Source organism: Miscanthus floridulus, chromosome 2 (genome assembly GCF_019320115.1).
Source record: "Miscanthus floridulus cultivar M001 chromosome 2, ASM1932011v1, whole genome shotgun sequence".
Lineage (NCBI taxonomy): Eukaryota > Viridiplantae > Streptophyta > Magnoliopsida > Poales > Poaceae > Miscanthus > Miscanthus floridulus.
This window is the reverse complement of record NC_089581.1, coordinates 6,427,440-6,446,912: the sequence shown is the minus strand read 5'-3', so window position 1 is coordinate 6,446,912 and position 19,473 is coordinate 6,427,440. Positions and strand designations below refer to the sequence as shown.

Here is a 19,473-nt window from a genome sequence, read left to right as displayed (position 1 = left end):
TTGGCCACTGCTCTGCACATCCAAGTTGCATTGACTTCTAAACATATACTCCGTACATGGGTACTGTATACTCCAAGACGTCGTATTAGCTTTATTATAAGTCAAACATTTATATCTTTGGCCATTGGTTTCAAAAAAATTATATAGATTCATATCATAAGATTTATGTTTTTAGATTCGTTATGAGAAATATTTTTGCTATATAATTCATACACTATGAAACTATAATGATTCTTTTAAAAATGGATGGTCAAAGATAATAACATTTGATTTAGAACAAAGCTAATGTGACATGCAAAAAAGGATTAGATTAAAGTTTAAAGAGCACAGGAACCATCAAAGCCTTCCAAGTTGCTAAGATTACTTGGAGAATTATGATTGCTGCTTGAAAGCAAGTTTAAGATGGCACTATAGACATAAAGTATAACAAAACACAACTATAATTTGCGTAGGATCTCGATCAATCACCACAATAATAAAAATGGCAATATGGTACATAAAAATCATATGGTCAGAAATAATAAAGAACATGAAGCATCGCCATAAAACATCGCGTAAGTTTAGTTGATAAGTACAAAATACATTGGCCCCGTTCGCTTCGCTGAAAAAACAAGACAAAACACTGTTCCAGCTGATTTGTTGCGAGAGAAAAACACTGTTCCGGCAAAAAAAAAACAAGCTAAAAAGTACGGATTATAAGAAAAAGCGAACATAGCCAATATGATGGACTTTTGTGCCCATAGCAACGTACGGATATTTAACTATCTGTCCCTAAAATCTTGTTTAGGTTCTATGTTTATGTTTATGCTTTCCATGGGCTTTTGTGCCCATAGCATCTATAGGAGATTGGTATAGTTTACTTGCTAAACTAATAGATCTAGCAAGTTAATAGAAGAAATAGAAACTTTAAATTTTATCTTTTATAATCGTCTCCTATAATAGCTTCCTAAATAATTTTGCATTTGGAACCTCAAACTATTTCTAAACAATCATTTTTTAATAATTTCACTGTCTCTTACCTCTTTCTTGTCTTTCTCATCTGGACCCCTTTATTTACTCATATGTTCAATTTACTCCGATCTCCGAAGAAAAACGCAGGAAGGGGGAGTAAATACGAAGTTCCTCTTGACTGTGAAAACTTAGGAGTTAGAGAAGATATTTAGTAACTTTTTTATTTTTAAGAGGCTCTTTTTTTTTACCAAACTAATGTAGGATTTATTTTTTTATTTTTAGCTAAAAAAACAAAATAGGGAGTTGTTTTGCAAAACTTCCAGAGATGCTTTACCAATAACGGACTTCTTGCTTGGAAGCCAAACCGATCTGAAATGAGCTGTTATTGTTCCCTACTCCTAGTATTTCAAGTTCGCAAGTTAGCACAAAGCTAGGCAGACATGGTCATAGCTTGCCCACCAAACGCTCTCCACCAGACAAAAGAAAAGATTTTACGGTATCAACGTCCAATTCAACACGTAGCATGACCATTTTTCTTTATTATCAGAAGATTATTAAACATGAAACGTGAGCTGTTAGACAAAAGATTTACCGACTCATTAAAAAGTAGATGTAAAAAATATATTGTACTACATTTTTGTTCTAATTCAAGAGAATACATACACCCACACAGCGACACCACTATACAAAAGCACACCACACTTACACAGACTCTAGCGTTGCAATATCAGGTCTGTTTTCTGAATAATGGTAAGCAATACATGGGTGATGCATAGTAGAGGGGGAAAATAGGTGGATGTGGATTTTTTTGTTGAAAGAAAATGTAACACCTCGGTGTTACGATCTCGTTTAGCGCCGCGTTTAGGCCTAATAAAATTTACCGAAACAATTCGGTCGGATTTTAAAATTTTAAATTATGTTTAAAATATCCGCTAGCAATTCTAACAATTAAATAGTGAATGGCTTGTTCTGTTGGATTGAGCACGAAAACAATTTTTGTTACGAAATAAAAATTGGAAGTTAATCGGGTTAGAAACTTAAAACGAAATAGAAATAAAAATGCGAGTGTCGCTGGCCACTCGTCCCACCTGCCTCGCGGGTACGACGGTGTCGTTTTCCCTGCTCTGCATCGATTACCCGAGTTACTCGCGTCGCGCCACGCTGTCCCTGATCTGACATTGTTTATCTGTGTCTGTTATCTCGTCGCGTTGCCGGCCGCGTCACTGTGGCAGTTGACCACGCGGAGCGTGTAGGAACACATTTATGGAGCTGTCTGCGCCGACCGAACGTACTCAGGCCCTCACCTTTTTCTTCTGTGCTTCTCTGTCGCTGTCTACCTTCATTTTCTATAATTCTCCTACGACCGGGCCGTCCGTGCTGCTGCAGGTACTTTTCTTCCTTGCTTCTTCGCCTACCCACTGCGTTTGGAGTTTGGGCGTCCGCTCCCTCGTCTGTAAACCCGCACTCAGTCGTACCATAGCAGTCGCGCTGCCCATGCCGTGTTGCCCCGCTGCGCTGCCCAGCTACCGCCCGTGCTCGCACCGCTGGTACCGACCCTCCCTCGCGCGCGAGAGCCCCGCGGTTCCACATGGCACCGGCTGCTCCTCAGCGCTGCCTTCGAGCGTCTTCATCCTGCCTCCAGCGCCACCGCACGCTAGTCGTCGGCGCGTGGACAACCACGGCCATTGCCAGTACCAACGCCCCTACTCGCTCTCCTCGCCATCATTGAGCGCCCGGCCGAACGTGGCTGCGCCCGCTGCCGCAGTGCCGGCCGAGCCGTAGCCACCTCGCCCTGGAGTTCCGTTCGGTTTTCCCTTGCGAAGACCCGCGCGTCTCGCACGGCATCCCCTCTCCCTTCCCCTCTGCCTCGGTCTGCCGCCATGACCGGGTGCCCATGCCCCGCTGCCTCTTCAGCGCGCGAGCACGCCGTTCCTCCATCTCCAATGCCGTGTCGGTGCCTTGACACAACGCAACTCCTCCTTGCCGCGAGCACCAGCGCCTCCTTCTTCCTTCGCCGCGCAGCGCGCGCCCCTCGGCCCCAACCACGCTAGACCGCTCCCTCTGCTCTCTGTCGCGCCTGCTCGCCCCCTTCTTCTTCCTCCTCATGCGCGCCCTTGGCCCCGCGCTGCCCCACCGTGACCTGCCCTCCGCCCGAGCCGCAGCGCCCCGCACGCCGGCTGCCGTGCCATGGCCGCTCGGTTCTCCAGCGCCGGTGCCCTCCTCTTCCTTCCCCGCTCTGGTCCAGCACCCCGCCTCGCTGCTGTCCGTCGTCGGCTCTCGTGAGCACGCGCGCGAGCCCCATGGCTGCACCTTGACGCCGTCCCGACCACCGCCGTTCGTCTCCCGTCACCAAAGCCGCCCTGCCGCAGTCCCCGGATGTCGCTTCACCACCATCGCCGCACGCTGCAGCGCCCCTTCCGCGCCGTGCGCCCGGGCGGCATGGTCCCGCACCGCTCCACGTCCGGCGTTGCTGCGCCTTCGGTCGTCACCGGCCACCGCGCGAGAGCGCTTGTACCGCCGCGTGGCCATTCCCGCCGAAGCACCTCCGTCGCAGCGACAGATCGCCGCCGGCCGGTGTTTCCCGTCTGCTCTGCTTTGGTGGATGCAGAGAAGGGTGAGAATCCAAGAACCGAATTAATACAGGGTTCGGATTGCGAAATACGTGACTCTTACAAATAGTAACTTTGTACCGCGGGTTAATTTGTTAGAAGATCGGGGGCCTTGTCGCAAAATTGCCGTTGCCACCCCACCTGGGCCGCCGCGCCACGCTGGGCCGGTGTATGTCGCCGCACTGGGCCACGCGCAGCTGCTTCCGCGTGGGCCAGTTCGCTGGGCGGCGGCCTGCTTTTCATTGGGCCGCGTGCGGCTGGGCCGTTTCCACCGCACCCTGCCTGGGCCTCGTGGTCGCCCGCGTGGGCCGCGCTGGCCGTGGTTGGCCCAGGTGCCTGTCTTTTTGTAGTTTTTGTTTAAAATGGCTGAAACTTACAAGATCAATATAAAATTGTGTAGTTGTCCAAAAATGATGAAACCAATTTGTTAAGTTTCTAAAATTATGATCTACTTGCTAGTATAATTTGGTTCACATAGTTCGACGATATTTTTGGAAGCCATATAATTAATCTAAGATATTTAATATTGCAGAATATAAACTTGTAGGAACTTTCGTGACAAATTGGTAATAGTATTAGATCTGAAATCTTTACAGTAGGTTCCTAGTAATATTAGCTGCTCATCATAATTTTTGTAGCTCTGGAATAATTAATTTGCTAAATAGATAAAGATGTCCTATTCGAATAAAGATTACACTGATAGAACGGAATAAAGAAATAACTTGGATTTATATAACTAGAATAATTATTGGAAAATAACGTCTTATCCGACAACGTGTATATATAACCTAAGTACGGTCGTCGTTAGAACTAGACCGTTAACTCGAGAGGTGTACGTCGTATTTTACGAGTCACGATTGCAGTTGATTAATTACATCTTTGCATTGCATCGCATGCATATCATATAGGTACGATGATGGATCAATGGATCGATCGAAGGGTGATTGGGAATCCGAAGATGGTGTAATGATATTCTCGCCGGGAGATGATGCAATGGGCTTCTATCCAGTTGATGGTGGATGATCTAAAGATGCAGATACTAACTTCTGATTATATTTTACCCAGGCAAGCCCCGGTGCATAACCCCTACTTTTCTGCAGTTTAAATTATATATGTGCATTAAGTTTTAAGGAGTTGAATGAAACCCACGTGCATATATATCTTTATCCTATGAGTCTTACTAGTATGACAGGATCGTGTAGATTGCTATGCTACAGGACTCCGGTAGAAGTCGAGTGATTGCCTGTCACTCGCGAGAGATAGGAAATATATTATTGGATTACTATCACTTGGAAAATATGAAAATGGTGGAAAGGAAAATGGTGACCGGACAGGGATATGGTTTGGGTATTGGTGGGTGTAAGAAGTTAGTGTCGCCGCGGAGGCGGGTCATAGCTTGGTTACACCGTTTCTCCCTGTCTGGTCGGTTAAGGACCGATCGTGCATATGACTCTAGGCAGGTCACAGACTTATTATCCCGAGCACATACTTGTGTATGGGCGCTTGGAAAGCTTATTGCTCTCTTGTCGCGGATCCGGCTCTTTCCGGACCGACTGTCAGGGTTTTGTTTTGGTGGAGGAGGTCCTTGCGCCGCACTGAGTCCGGGACTCAGGGGCGGGGGCTTGGAGTCCCAGTTTGGACGGGGACCTGGACACCCGGGACAGGAGAGTGATGGGTTGGTCCTGCTTAGTGCCCGGGGTACAAGCGGGGCGTGTGTTTTCGGGGTACCCAGCTGGGGGCATTGATTCGCGAATCGCCGGGCTATCCGGTACGGCTTGTCTATGGTTTAGCATCGTAGTAAGAACTGAAAGATGAAAGATGGAAGATGGACAAAGGAAATCTGATTGCTTACCACTTGCTTGAAAGTAGACAGGTGCTTACATAGAATGGTTAGTTAATGAACCAATGCGGCTATTATTAAAAATCAAATATAAGGACGCACGCTTAGTAATGCTTTCTGCAAATGCAACCCATAAACCAGATAGCCTTGCATATCCTTGGAGTCTTTTCTTTTCTCCTATCGGGTAAGTCTTGCTGAGTACAATTGAGTACTCAGGGTTTTATTCCCCCTGTTGCAGGTGACAGGTGGATGCTAGAGCTGACCTTTGTGTGTGGATTCCTCCTGGTGGGCTCAGCGAGGATTTCCTTTACGCTGCGATCGTAGTTGTTATTTATAACTCTCACCAAATGCTTTTATAAATGGAAGTTTAATAATCTGTTGTCGTAGTTTATATATCAATACTTCATCATGTCATTAATAGAGGTTTATTTCCGCTGTAACTCTGATCACATGTTTATATTCCGCTGTTCAATTAAATTGTTTATAACTCTGATAATATGATTTCATTCCGCTGTTATATTAATAAATGTTATACTCTGATGTTGTATTAAAAGTGATGTAAGAAATGGTTACGAATGATGTAAGCTTTATTCTCTCATTTGTGATCCTGATGGCAAAAATGTGGATTTTCGGGTTCTCCCCTGGGGTGTGCCCGACGGAATCGAGTAATTTAGCGTTCTCCCTCGAGTGCTTAGTGTCTAATGGAAGACAAGCACTCCTATGAGGCATTAAATTAGGCGGTTCTGCCACAGGTGGTATCAGAGCATAAATGAGGAAATAAAGGCTTCGAAAACCTTTTCTAAACTAAAATTTGACAACCCATTGTTGCAAAAAGTTAGGACGTTTATATGCGAATGTTATATAAGTAGCCCTATTACTATGGTTATGTATCCAGGATAGATGGCACTTTGCTGACTTAGGATAGGACTTAATCAAGTTTCTGCAGGTACACTGACTCGAGCATAGGTCGATAGTATCGACTAGTTACAGGGAGAGAACGATGTGCCAAAAATCTGAGAACGGTTGCCCTATATGTTGGCAACAGTGAAAGGACGTATAGGACGTGCATTCATGCATATCCTGCCTGTGCATTGTAGTACTCGTATTACTTGCAGATACGCCATCCATAGGTGTCACGCGTGTCGTATTGTGCACGACTGTCTCGTCCTATTCTAGAGTTAGGTCTAACTGTGGCTTCGTGTTTCGCGTTCGCCGTGGTTCGCGCCGGTCGTGACCCACGTCTCCCCATACCCCTTTCTGCGCTCTTGTCGGACCCTTGCCCTGCAGTCGTACTAGTCAGTAATGGCATCGCACGTCGCTCGCCTCGAACGCGCGGGAATTTGGTCGATCTGCCATAGTGATCTCGCGCGGGAACCCTGGTGAACCGCGCCAGGACCACTGAACGCTCCGCCTTTATAAGTAGAGCCTAGCTTAGCCATTGGTACCACCACTCGGCGCACTTTAGCTCGCTTAGCTTCTCCTTTGAGCCAGCTTTTCACTCAGCCTTCCTTGCAACCACCGCCAGAGATGGCAGGAGCCTGGGTTAGTACCTACTGCCTGAACTGTTGAGGGTTTTCCCAAAATCCTGCATGCCACCCTGCAAAAGCTCGGAGTCAATGATCGCCCCGAGTATGAGGGACGTGAGTATGAGGAGCATGGCACTGAGCGGTGTGAGGTTACCGTCTACATCGGGAAGAGTGAGGAGTTCCCCGACCTCACTGAAGCCTGGAGTGTGACCGCAACCGGGTTTAGCTTCACCGACACCTACCAGGTTGTGGCCCGCAAAGCCTTACGGTACCTCTGCCAGATCTATGAGGAGCCCATTGCCCGTACCCCCATGCGGTTCTTTCCACCTTTGGATAGGAACCGGCGGGCATGGAGGGCTCGCATGGAGGCTTTGCAAGGGCGGGATGCACAGAGGACAGTCCCACCATGGTGCACTTGACCACGTACCTGCTCGCTCTGGATGAGCAGTACGACCGTCAAGCCTTGGAGCTGAGGGCGTGCCTTCGGCGCGCCGAGGAAGCCGAGATCTTCAACCGGATGCTCCAGGTGCAGCTCGCCGACGCGCATGCCAGCGCTGTAGCTACTGAGAGCCGAGAGGCTACCATGGAGGAAAGCTCTAAAGGAGGCCAAAGATCGGCATGTTCATCAGCTGCGGGTGGCCTATCTTGTCACCAGGGCCGAACGGAAGGACGTTGGCTGCTGGAAGGCAGGATGCCCCGATCTTGGAAGGGATCCCTATCCACCCGCCAGAAAGAAGAAGAACCTAGTGTTGCAGCACCGCCTGCACCTCCACCCTCGGAAGTATCCGAAGAAGAATCCCTTGATTCCTCTCACTCAGCCGTTGCCCCGTGAGGATGTAGACTAGTTGCCTTGGGACTGCTATACCCGTAGTAGTAGTGTTTTTCGTTGCTGTCCCCCTAGTATTGTACTCTTGCCGTTGTTGTCGTCCGTAGTTGTTGAGATCGTCGACCGTAGGTGAATGCTATGCCGTGAATGTGAGCCTGAATGCCTGTACGTTGTACCCGTATAAGATCATTGGAACATGCATTTTATTATTTCGCTGTGTTTATTGCGTTCATCTACCTTAAGTTCGTTAGATGTGCTTAAGTTTTCTAGGGTGATATTAAGTGGGTTACAAGAGAAGTTGCCATTCAGATGCCAAGCAGATCAGCCGTGATTGGATGTTATTGGACACTGTATCGACTAATTGTGGATGTCCCAACAGAACACTTGAATCTTTTTAAACCAAATCCGTCGTTGGATTTGAATTCCTTGTCCCTTGTTGTGGAGGGAAACTTTTGTTGTTGAATTTTTCCCTTGCGATACCCCTTACTCTGTGGTCTATGACCCCACTGCCTTCATGGCGTGTAAGTTGGTGATAGTTGCCTGGTTAAAAGCTTATGGTGCCGCGACGAAACCGAGGGCTCCGTGTGGAACAGCTGCCACATGTGACGCTGCTCGGCACGCGCTGGTATCGAGGTTGTTAACCAAGTACCTTTACCAAGTTACACTGCCGTACCATTTTGTTTTAAAGTTTTCTCCTTGAAAATGTTCAGGGTGTTCAAACGGGAAATCCATAATGGGGATGCAAAAGTGTCTTTCAAGGTAAAAAGGAGATGGTTTGGAGAAAGGAAGTATGACATGATCTGGGTTTACAGAAAAGACGGATGTGGTCAAGGAAGGTCAGCAGTGGATAGTCGGGAGTAGTTGCAAAAGTCAGAGTGGACGTTTTGTCCCAAGCCCTGTGCTTAGTTGACCGTGCTACGCATGCCGGGTTATTTCGCTGCGTGCCCTGCGAACGCCGTCGATGTCGGGTCCATTATCGTCCCGTTTTCGCGTGACCGCGCATCGTGCAGTGTCGCCCCGTCTTTGTGCACTGTGCTTCTCCTTTCCAGCATCCGGTCGGCTCTACCCGCGCCTCGTTCCCGTACCGGACCCCCCCCCCTCCCTCTTTTCTTCTTTTGTGACACGACCGCCCGCACGCCTGCCTCGTCGAGCGGACCCCTCTCTCTCCTTTATTTCCCCCTCCGTCGCTCACGCAGGGAGCGCAACATGTCCAATCTTATCTCCACTCCGGTGTGTTGCTTCCCACCTCCATTCGCCTACTATAAATACCCTTGGTCCTTGCTCTTCTTCTTCATCCCCATTCCCCTCGCTATTCGGCAGCATAGCTACGAGATCCAGTCGTCACTTGTGAAGCTAGGTTCGTCAGTCTGAGGTGATAGGTGTGATCTGAGAAGAAGGAAGGATCCGATTCGTCGAAGAAGTTCAAGTTCCCTTTTGGGTAGTCAATCTTAGGGTTCACGATGTTTTACTTCTCCAGTCGACTGTTTCTGGATCTGTTGGTGCTACGCCATGTTTTGGATAATCATTATCTTGTTGTTTCTCCATTGTCCTCGTCTATCTCGACTTCTGGATTAAGTCTCGGTTGTACCAAGTTGCTCTTAACCATGTATCCCTAGCTCCCGTGTGGTTTAGTATTCGAAGTCATGTAATCTTTCGTGTAATCCCTGATCTACGAATGTAATCGCGTTTTCCCCTTTCTGGTTCTTAGCTTCGAATCTCGGGACGAGATTCTTTTTAAGGGGGGTTGGTTGTAACACCTCGGTGTTGCGATCTCGTTTAGCGCCGCGTTTAGGCCTAATAAAATTTACCGAAACAATTCGGTCGGATTTTAAAATTTTAAATTATGTTTAAAATATCCGCTAGCAATTCTAACAATTAAATAGTGAATGGCTTGTTCTGTTGGATTGAGCACGAAAACAATTTTTGTTACGAAATAAAAATTGGAAGTTAATCGGGTTAGAAACTTAAAACGAAATAGAAATAAAAATGCGAGTGTCGCTGGCCACTCGTCCCACCTGCCTCGCGGGTACGACGGTGTCGTTGTCCCTGCTCTGCATCGATTACCCGAGTTACTCGCGTCGCGCCACGCTGTCCCTGATCTGACATTGTTTATCTGTGTCTGTTATCTCGTCGCGTTGCCGGCCGCGTCACTGTGGCAGTTGACCACGCGGAGCGTGTAGGAACACATTTATGGAGCTGTCTGCGCCGACCGAACGTACTCAGGCCCTCACCTTTTTCTTCTGTGCTTCTCTGTCGCTGTCTACCTTCATTTTCTATATTTCTCCTACGCCGGGCCATCCGTGCTACTGTAGGCACTTTTCTTCCTTGCTTCTTCGCCTACCCACTGCGCTTGGAGTTTGGGCGTCCGTTTCCTCGTCTGTAACCCCGCGCCTCAGTCGACAAGCTGTCGCCCAGCCATGGTGTTGCCCCGTGCTGCGCCAGCTCCTGCCACCGCGCGCACGCGTGTCGGCCAGGTACGATCCCGCTCCGCTCACGCGAGGCCCTCGGGTCTGCGCTGCCGCTCGCTTCCTTCAGCGCTCGTCGCCAGCGTTTTCCTTGCCCTCCTGTCGCTACCTCTCTCGTGCCCGCCGTGTGATCCACCACGCATGCCAGCCACGCCTAGGTCGCTATCCCGCTCTCGCTATCTGAGCTCCTGCCCACACGCCTGCCCCGCGCCGCAGTCAGGCCGCGCTGACCTCGCGCTGTTAGTCCGCTTGTTTCCCTTCGAAGCCCCGCTCATCGCAGCGTGCCCCTCTCCCTTCCCCTCTGCCTCGGTCTGCCGCCATGACCGGGTGCCCATGCCCCGCTGCCTCTTCAGCGCGCGAGCACGCCGTTCCTCCATCTCCAATGCCGTGTCGGTGCCTTGACACAACGCAACTCCTCCTTGCCGCGAGCACCAGCGCCTCCTTCTTCCTTCGCCGCGCAGCGCGCGCCCCTCGGCCCCAACCACGCTAGACCGCTCCCTCTGCTCTCTGTCGCGCCTGCTCGCCCCCTTCTTCTTCCTCCTCATGCGCGCCCTTGGCCCGCGCTGCCCCACCGTGACCTGCCCTCCGCCCGAGCCGCAGCGCCCCGCACGCCGGCTGCCGTGCCATGGCCGCTCGGTTCTCCAGCGCCGGTGCCCTCCTCTTCCTTCCCCGCTCTGGTCCAGCACCCCGCCTCGCTGCTGTCCGTCGTCGGCTCTCGTGAGCACGCGCGCGAGCCCCATGGCTGCACCTTGACGCCGTCCCGACCACCGCCGTTCGTCTCCCGTCACCAAAGCCGCCCTGCCGCAGTCCCCAGATGTCGCTTCACCTCCATCGCCGCACGCTGCAGCACCCCTTCCACGCCGTGCGCCCGGGCGGCATGGTCCCGCACCGCTCCACGTCCGGCGTTGCTGCGCCTTCGGTCGTCACCGGCCACCGCGCGAGAGCGCTGTACCGCCGCGTGGCCATTCCCGCCGAAGCACCTCCGTCGCAGCGACAGATCGCCGCCGGCCGGTGTTTCCCGTCTGCTCTGCTTTGGTGGATGCAGAGAAGGGTGAGAATCCAAGAACCGAATTAATACAGGGTTCGGATTGCGAAATACGTGACTCTTACAAATAGTAACTTTGTACCGTGGGTTAATTTGTTAGAAGATCGGGGGCCTTGTCGCAAAATTGCCGTTGCCACCCCCACCTGGGCCGCCGCGCCACGCTGGGCCGGTGTATGTCGCCGCACTGGGCCACGCGCAGCTGCTTCCGCGTGGGCCAGTTCGCTGGGCAGCGGCCTGCTTTTCATTGGGCCGCGTGCGGCTGGGCCGTTTCCACCGCACCCTGCCTGGGCCTCGTGGTCGCCCGCGTGGGCCGCGCTGGCCGTGGTTGGCCCAGGTGCCTGTCTTTTTGTAGTTTTTGTTTAAAATGGCTGAAACTTACAAGATCAATATAAAATTGTGTAGTTGTCCAAAAATGATGAAACCAATTTTGTTAAGTTTCTAAAATTATAATCTACTTGCTAGTATAATTTGGTTCACATAGTTCGACGATATTTTTGGAAGCCATATAATTAATCTAAGATATTTAATATTGCAGAATATAAACTTGTAGGAACTTTCGTGATAAATTGGTAATAGTATTAGATCTGAAATCTTTACACTAGGTTCCTAGTAATATTAGCTGCTCACCATAATTTTTGTAGCTCTGGAATAATTAATTTGCTAAATAGATAAAGATGTCCTATTCGAATAAAGATTACACTGATAGAACGGAATAAAGAAATAACTTGGATTTATATAACTAGAATAATTATTGGAAAATAACGTCTTATCCGACAACGTGTATATATAACCTAAGTACGGTCGTCGTTAGAACTAGACCGTTAACTCGAGAGGTGTACGTCGTATTTTACGAGTCACGATTGCAGTTGATTAATTACATCTTTGCATTGCATCGCATGCATATCATATAGGTACGATGATGGATCAATGGATCGATCGAAGGGTGATTGGGAATCCGAAGATGGTGTAATGATATTCTCGCCGGGAGATGATGCAATGGGCTTCTATCCAGTTGATGGTGGATGATCTAAAGATGCAGATACTAACTTCTGATTATATTTTACCCAGGCAAGCCCCGGTGCATAACCCCTACTTTTCTGCAGTTTAAATTATATATGTGCATTAAGTTTTAAGGAGTTGAATGAAACCCATGTGCATATATATCTTTATCCTATGAGTCTTACTAGTATGACAGGATCGTGTAGATTGCTATGCTACAGGACTCCGGTAGAAGTCGAGTGATTGCCTGTCACTCGCGAGAGATAGGAAATATATTATTGGATTACTATCACTTGGAAAATATGAAAATGGTGGAAAGGAAAATGGTGACCGGACAGGGATATGGTTTGGGTATTGGTGGGTGTAAGAAGTTGTGTCGCCGCGGAGGCGGGTCATAGCTTGGTTACACCGTTTCTCCCTGTCTGGTCGGTTAAGGACCGATCGTGCATATGACTCTAGGCAGGTCACAGACTTATTATCCCGAGCACATACTTGTGTATGGGCGCTTGGAAAGCTTGTTGCTCTCTTGTCGCGGATCCGGCTCTTTCCGGACCGACTGTCAGGGTTTTGTTTTGGTGGAGGAGGTCCTTGCGCCGCACTGAGTCCGGGACTCAGGGGCGGGGGCTTGGAGTCCCAGTTTGGACGGGGACCTGGACACCCGGGACAGGAGAGTGATGGGTTGGTCCTGCTTGTGCCCGGGGTACAAGCGGGGCGTGTGTTTTCAGGGGTACCCAGCTGGGGGCATTGATTCGCGAATCGCCGGGCTATCCGGTACGGCTTGTCTATGGTTTAGCATCGTAGTAAGAACTGAAAGATGAAAGATGGAAGATGGAAAAGGAAATCTGATTGCTTACCACTTGCTTGAAAGTAGTTCAGGTGCTTACATAGAATGGTTAGTTAATGAACCAATACGGCTATTATTAAAAATCAAATATAAGGACGCACGCTTAGTAATGCTTTCTGCAAATGCAACCCATAAACCAGATAGCCTTGCATATCCTTGGAGTCTTTTCTTTTCTCCTATCGGGTAAGTCTTGCTGAGTACAATTGAGTACTCAGGGTTTTATTCCCCCTGTTGCAGGTGACAGGTGGATGCTAGAGCTGACCTTTGTGTGTGGATTCCTCCTGGTGGGCTCAGCGAGGATTTCCTTTACGCTGCGATCGTAGTTGCTATTTATAACTCTCACCAAATGCTTTTATAAAGGGAAGTTTAATAATCTGTTGTCGTAGTTTATATATCAATACTTCATCATGTCATTAATAGAGGTTTATTTCCGCTGTAACTCTGATCACATGTTTATATTCCGCTGTTCAATTAAATTGTTTATAACTCTGATAATATGATTTCATTCCGCTGTTATATTAATAAATGTTATACTCTGATGTTGTATTAAAAGTGATGTAAGAAATGGTTACGAATGATGTAAGCTTTATTCTCTCATTTGTGATCCTGATGGCAAAAATGTGGATTTTCGGGTTCTCCCCTGGGGTGTGCCCGACGGAATCGAGTAATTTAGCGTTCTCCCTCGAGTGCTTAGTAGTCTAATGGAAGACAAGCACTCCTGTGAGGCATTAAATTAGGCGGTTCTGCCACAGAAAAAAGGTATCATACTAGGAGTACTAATTTAAAGCAGTCTTTTTCAATTTTATAAACTTCAACGAAGAGCCAAAGAGAATCTAAAATGCATATATTCCCTTTGTACTAAAAGGAATACAACTCCATATATCATAGATTCGGATCCCATAGATTCATAGTATCCAATCAAACCATCTCAAAGGTGTCCAAATATAAAAAAACTATCAATATTTGTGATGCCAAATAAATATTATTGATTTTTTGTGAAATATATTTTCTTGTAGTATACCTATTTAGTATTATAAATCTCTACAACTAAAAAAAAACTCTAAAATAATTATCTACCCGGTGATACCAAATCTGTATGGCGTTCTTGCACAAAAGTGTGAAGTCCGCACATGAAACGGCTAGCGCGAGTGCGCCTACATACAGAGTCCGCAGACGGTCGGTGGCCTCGTCACATTATTTATAAATCTAGAAATCCAATTACTGTGCTCAGTAAAAAAATTCAAAGTCCCAATGCAATGCACGGGCATTTATCTACTAGTGGTAATATTTTTATATAAATAAACTTGATTAAACTTTAAATAGTTTGATGAGTAGAGATAGAACTAGAATTTTACCTTTTTCGGACAAGAGGCAATATCTTTTTAGGTGAGGCTCTAGAGGGTGTCCAATTCGAACCACAACTCTTTGTCAAAAAAAAAAAAAAATCGAACCACAACTCCACAAAGTACTAGTAGCAGCAGCTCACCCAAAAGAAATAAACACGCAACACTTAAATAACGAGTCACAATCAGAAAAACGGAGTAGCCTCAGATCACACGAAACAAACAAATAAAACACGGAGCAGCCTAAAATCACACGAAACAACCAAACAAAAACCCTCCTCGTTTCGATCTCGGTTTGGCTTTGGCACTTGTTTATATCTGTCGCCTCGCCTTCTCCCCTCCCAACCGCAACAGACCAAACCCAGCCGCAACTGCAGCTCAGAGCCGTCCATCTCTCTCCAGTCTCCACGCCGCCGCCGCCCCCAGACCCTACCCTCCAGCCCCCGTCCCGGCGCGACCGATTCTCATCGATCCAGCGCTGATCCGGCGGGTTCCCGGCCGGGCCATGGATTTGCTGGCGTCCTTGGCCGCCGAGGAGCGGTGGCTGTTCCCGGCGTTCCTCGCCATGTACGCCGCCATCTACTGCGCGGGCCAGCTCGTCGTGTTCCGGCGGTGGGCGCCGCGGCAGCGGCTCGACGGCGCCAGCTGCCTCATCTCGCTCTTCCACGGCACCCCCGCCGCGCTGGCCGCCGCGGGGGCCATCCTCGCGCTGCCCGCGGGGGCCCGCTCCTTCGCCGCGCCCAACGCGCGCCTCCAGGACCACGTCCTCGACTACAGCGTCGCCTACTTCACCATGGACCTGCTCCACTACCTCGCCTTCCTGCCCGGGGACGTCCTCTTCATCGCGCACCACCTCGCCACGCTCTTCGTCTTCCTCACCTGCCGCTACCTCGTCCGCCACGGCGCCTACGCTCTCCTCGTCCTCCTCGTACTCGCCGAGGTCACCAGCCTGCTGCAGAACGCCTGGACGCTCGCCGGGATCTGGCGGGACCAGTCCCCCGCCGCCGCGTGCGTCTACGGCGCCCTCTCGCCGCCCTTCTACGCGCTCTACACGCTCGTCAGGGGCGTCGCCGGCCCGCTCTTCCTCCTCAAGATGGCCGCCTTCTACCTGTCCGGCCAGGCCGTCGACGTTATCCCGTGGTGGGTGCGGATCTCCTGGATCCTCGTTGTCGGCACCGCCATTGCGGTCAGCAACCTGTGGATTTGGAACCTCTGGAAGGAGCTCGTCAGGGAATGGAAGCAAGCCCCTTCCAAGTCAAAGAAAGACACATAGGCCGCCACCTCATCACTCTTAACCATGTACGGGTGTACGAACCATACGTAGCTTCTTAATCTTTCCAGATACATCCGAGCCAATTGGCACGGATGATGCAGACTGATGATATGTTAAAAGCCAATTTCGGATGACATTGGTGGAGGATGCTTATATGTAAGATACGCCTATTCATTCTTTGATTGGAAAATCAGGTCCATGTGCTAGAAAGTCTACTTTTACTTCAAAAAAGTACTCACTCCGTTCCAAATAAAGTGACATAATTTGGAACTGGAAGAGTACTCCGGATAAGTCAGCATCTCTACACTCCCCCTCCTCTCATGGGTGTTTCTTATTGTTGCATATCAATTTTGTGGCTCAAATGCCCCCTTTGAAACATAACACCAAAATAATCCTAATTAATTGGTTTCTAACAGGTGACTCTATTTGCAAACAATGGGGATATAAATGTGTTCTTCAAACAACCTTAAATACCATGTCTGTTTATGACAGTGCATCTTAGATTGCATCATATTGTAGTAGTTTTATTAGTTCCTTGACATATTGCTTGTGCAAAAGGAACTGCTTGATGTACTTACAGTTGTGTATCTGTGCCTACCAACATGCCTTAAGAAAAGTTCCTGACCTTCGACATGCTGTCATATTGCCACAATGTACCTTAAGAGCTCTTCTATACTTCTATTTAAATGCTGTCTTCTATTTGGAATTTTTATATGAAGGTCAAAGTTCTCAATTAAACTAATTAATATAGCACAAGCGGAGAGCATATAGACAAACTAATTAATCTAGCATATAGACAAACAGGGAATCCTGAAACATTTCTATGGTTTGTGTTTTTGAAATCTGAGTTATTTATATGTTGCCTTCTATTTTGAATTTTTATATGAAAGGTCAAAGCTCTCAATTAAACTAATTAATATACTAGCAAGCAGAGAGCATATAGACAAACTAATTAATCTAGCATATAGTCAAACAGGGAATCCTGAAACATTGACCATGAAGGAAATTCTTCCGCACGCATGTGCCCTTTCTCCAAAATTTGGCATTTTTGGCATGATGACACATTGACACTACTTCATTGTTTTTGCCGTTGCCATAATTTTACTGCTACTTATTTGTACAGAGGGCTGTTCAATGCTTTGCCATGTGTGCAACAGAGCGGCTATTCAAGCAATGGTTTGATGTTATCCCCAGTCATTTCAAACTATTACATTGTGGTCCATTTTTTGAACAAGAAAGCACAAGAAAACATTTTTCATTTCGCTCTGTTTTGCAACTTAGCCAAATGGTTGTAGCGTGTTACCAAGTTTGAATGTTGAAAGTTTTGAGCAACTCTATACCGAGCCTTCTTTTCCATCATATACTTCTCTTATGTGATATTCTATACGATAATCCACTTTTATTTTATGTATAAGCACATGGCCACCATTATCAAACCTTTCCAATCTGTTTTGTGTTAAAAAAGGAAGCAAAGTCATATTGTATTAGTTTTAGCAGCTTGTGCATATGCATAGAGTTACAGGTCCAGCTAGCTTGTGCCTAGAGCTGGCATGCTGTTTCTCTTTGTTGGCCCAATTTACACACTTGATTTAGCACTAGAAGAGCAGCAGGTTGCTGCTGTTCAGCTTCTTCAGTCAGGCAGCAATCTAGCAGTATGCCTTACTGAAGCTTAAGTTATTTGCACATCATATCATGCATCTATTGTTGTTTTCTCATTACTTGTTATGATATTAACATCTATCCCCATGAACCACTATGTTCAGAAATGCCATATCTAATATAGGCAGGTAATTTACCTCACAAGCTAATTTCATTTGGAGGTTTATGGCATATATATCTGCTCCTTGCACTGATATCTCTGCTGGAAAGCAATACATATGCTCTTTTCTGTCCTGATGAATTCGCTTTATGGTTCTTGCAGTTGTTCTCATGTATCTATCCTGATGAAGAATTATTGCCTAAAACGTTAGCTCCGTTATATGCCAACGATGACTCTGGTTCTGTAGAGTAAAACCATCGTTTGAGAAGTATTGAAGTTTTTTTCACATGGAACTTGCACCATGGGCCCACATTCTGACCTATGACATTTGATAATATCAAAATATTTGCTTATACTGAGACATTGTTTGCTAATATGCAACATAGTACATATGAAATATCAGTATCTTTGCTCATCGAGCTGTATTTTTTGCTCATTTGATCTCATTGCTCCAGGGGCTCTTCTATGGAAAATTATTTGAATTGAATCAGGGAAACATGTACCTGCTTCCTGAATGAACATACATTGATTTAATTCAGGGATGGGTTATCTTATTTCTTTTAGTGTCAAATAGTCTTGTGGGATTACTGGGAATCATTACATGGAATGATTGGACACATTGGCCCCGTTCGCTTCGCTGAAAAAACAAACCGAAACACTGTTCCGGCTGATTTGTTGTGAGAGAAAAATACTGTTCCAGTTAAAAAAACAAGCTGAAAAGTACGGATTATAAGAGAAGCGAACAGGGCCATTAGGATGTGCCGTACATTGTTGTCTGGCCATTCCTGCCAAGCTCGCTACTGCAACCTGCTCCTACCAGTAAGAGGTGCAGAGCGGCCTTTGTTGCCCCTTCCTTTTGGCATTAACCGTTTCTCTGTTTCTTGCTATGAATCAACTTCTGCTCTTGAGATTCATTCAAAGAAGATCAAGTAAACTAATTCAGATTCCACTTTACATGTTAAAATAGCTCATCCCTATTGATGGATCTTAACGGCTATTATGTAGTTTATTTTCCTGTGCATGTCACTCTCTGTCTGTTATTAAGAAAAGGAATCCTTGCTCAATTTTCGTCTTCTATTCTGCTAGTTGATCTCAGTTACTTAGTTCATATGTCTTGCCATATTTCAGGATCCTAAAACACTAGCACAAATCTGAGCTTGTGCACCAGCAGCCAAATCTGAGCTTGTTTAGCTGGAAATAGGCTGTGTATTATTTCGGCAAAGTGAAGATTCCCATGATGGTTCTGAACCATTTAGAAAGAAGGGCATTGTTTCTGCCACAAATACCCATGAACACTTCCACTGCGCGAGTTTGGCATTTCTGTTAGTATACCTGGTCTTTTACCAGCACCACAATTCACAATGACTTCTTTAATGAGCCCCAGGAAACGAGAAGAGCTGGATCGTGGGCCTGAGAATGACCATGTCACATGTCAGAGCTCTCCCAGGCGTTGGATTTTAAGCACAGATGTCTGCCTGGGAGGATGCAAGCAAACAGCTCCTTGTAGACGCGACATGTTACAAGTAACAACTCGAATCATAATGCTGACTGGATTTCGTTTAAAAAAATGCTGACTGGACATCTCTTACTTGGCCTGAAGAACTTGTCACTTGTCACACCATCAAAGCTGCCTTGCCAACGAGGGAGATCAAGCTCTGAATCGGTCGGCCTGAGGCCTAGCAATTGACTAGAGGTTCGGTGCAAGTTCGAAACATGGACTATGCTAGACCAAATTATGAAATCATACGTTATCTCTTCCCTAAGAGCATCTCCAGTAGCCCAAAAACAGGTCCCTACTTTTCATTTGGGTGCTTCCCCTACTTTTGGGGTCCCTGTTTTCTAGGCTAAACTCCAGCAGTAGCCCCTAAAATAATTAACTTGCTCCATGTCGCGCCTACAAATGCTCCACGAGATCGTTTCGGAGTTTCTCATGTCCTTTATCTTCAATCTCCTTGTGTATCCTGAGAAACTCGGACATCACATTTGGATTGCG

General features: G+C 47.3%; 1 protein-coding gene across 1 annotated transcript; it reads left to right on the top strand.

Moving 5' to 3' along the window:
• The first annotated feature begins 14,728 nt into the window (after positions 1 to 14,728).
• LOC136537767 (TLC domain-containing protein At5g14285-like) lies at positions 14,729 to 15,931 on the top strand. Its single transcript, XM_066529723.1, has one exon. It carries the CDS (start codon positions 14,954 to 14,956, stop codon positions 15,719 to 15,721), a length of 768 nt encoding a protein of 255 aa, XP_066385820.1. The 5' UTR covers positions 14,729 to 14,953; the 3' UTR covers positions 15,722 to 15,931.
• Positions 15,932 to 19,473: the final 3,542 nt, after the last annotated feature.

Coding starts and splice junctions, on each gene's coding strand:
- LOC136537767 (XM_066529723.1), top strand. CDS start 14,954: ATGGATTTGCTGGCGTCCTTGGCCGCCGAGGAGCGGTGGCTGTTCCCG.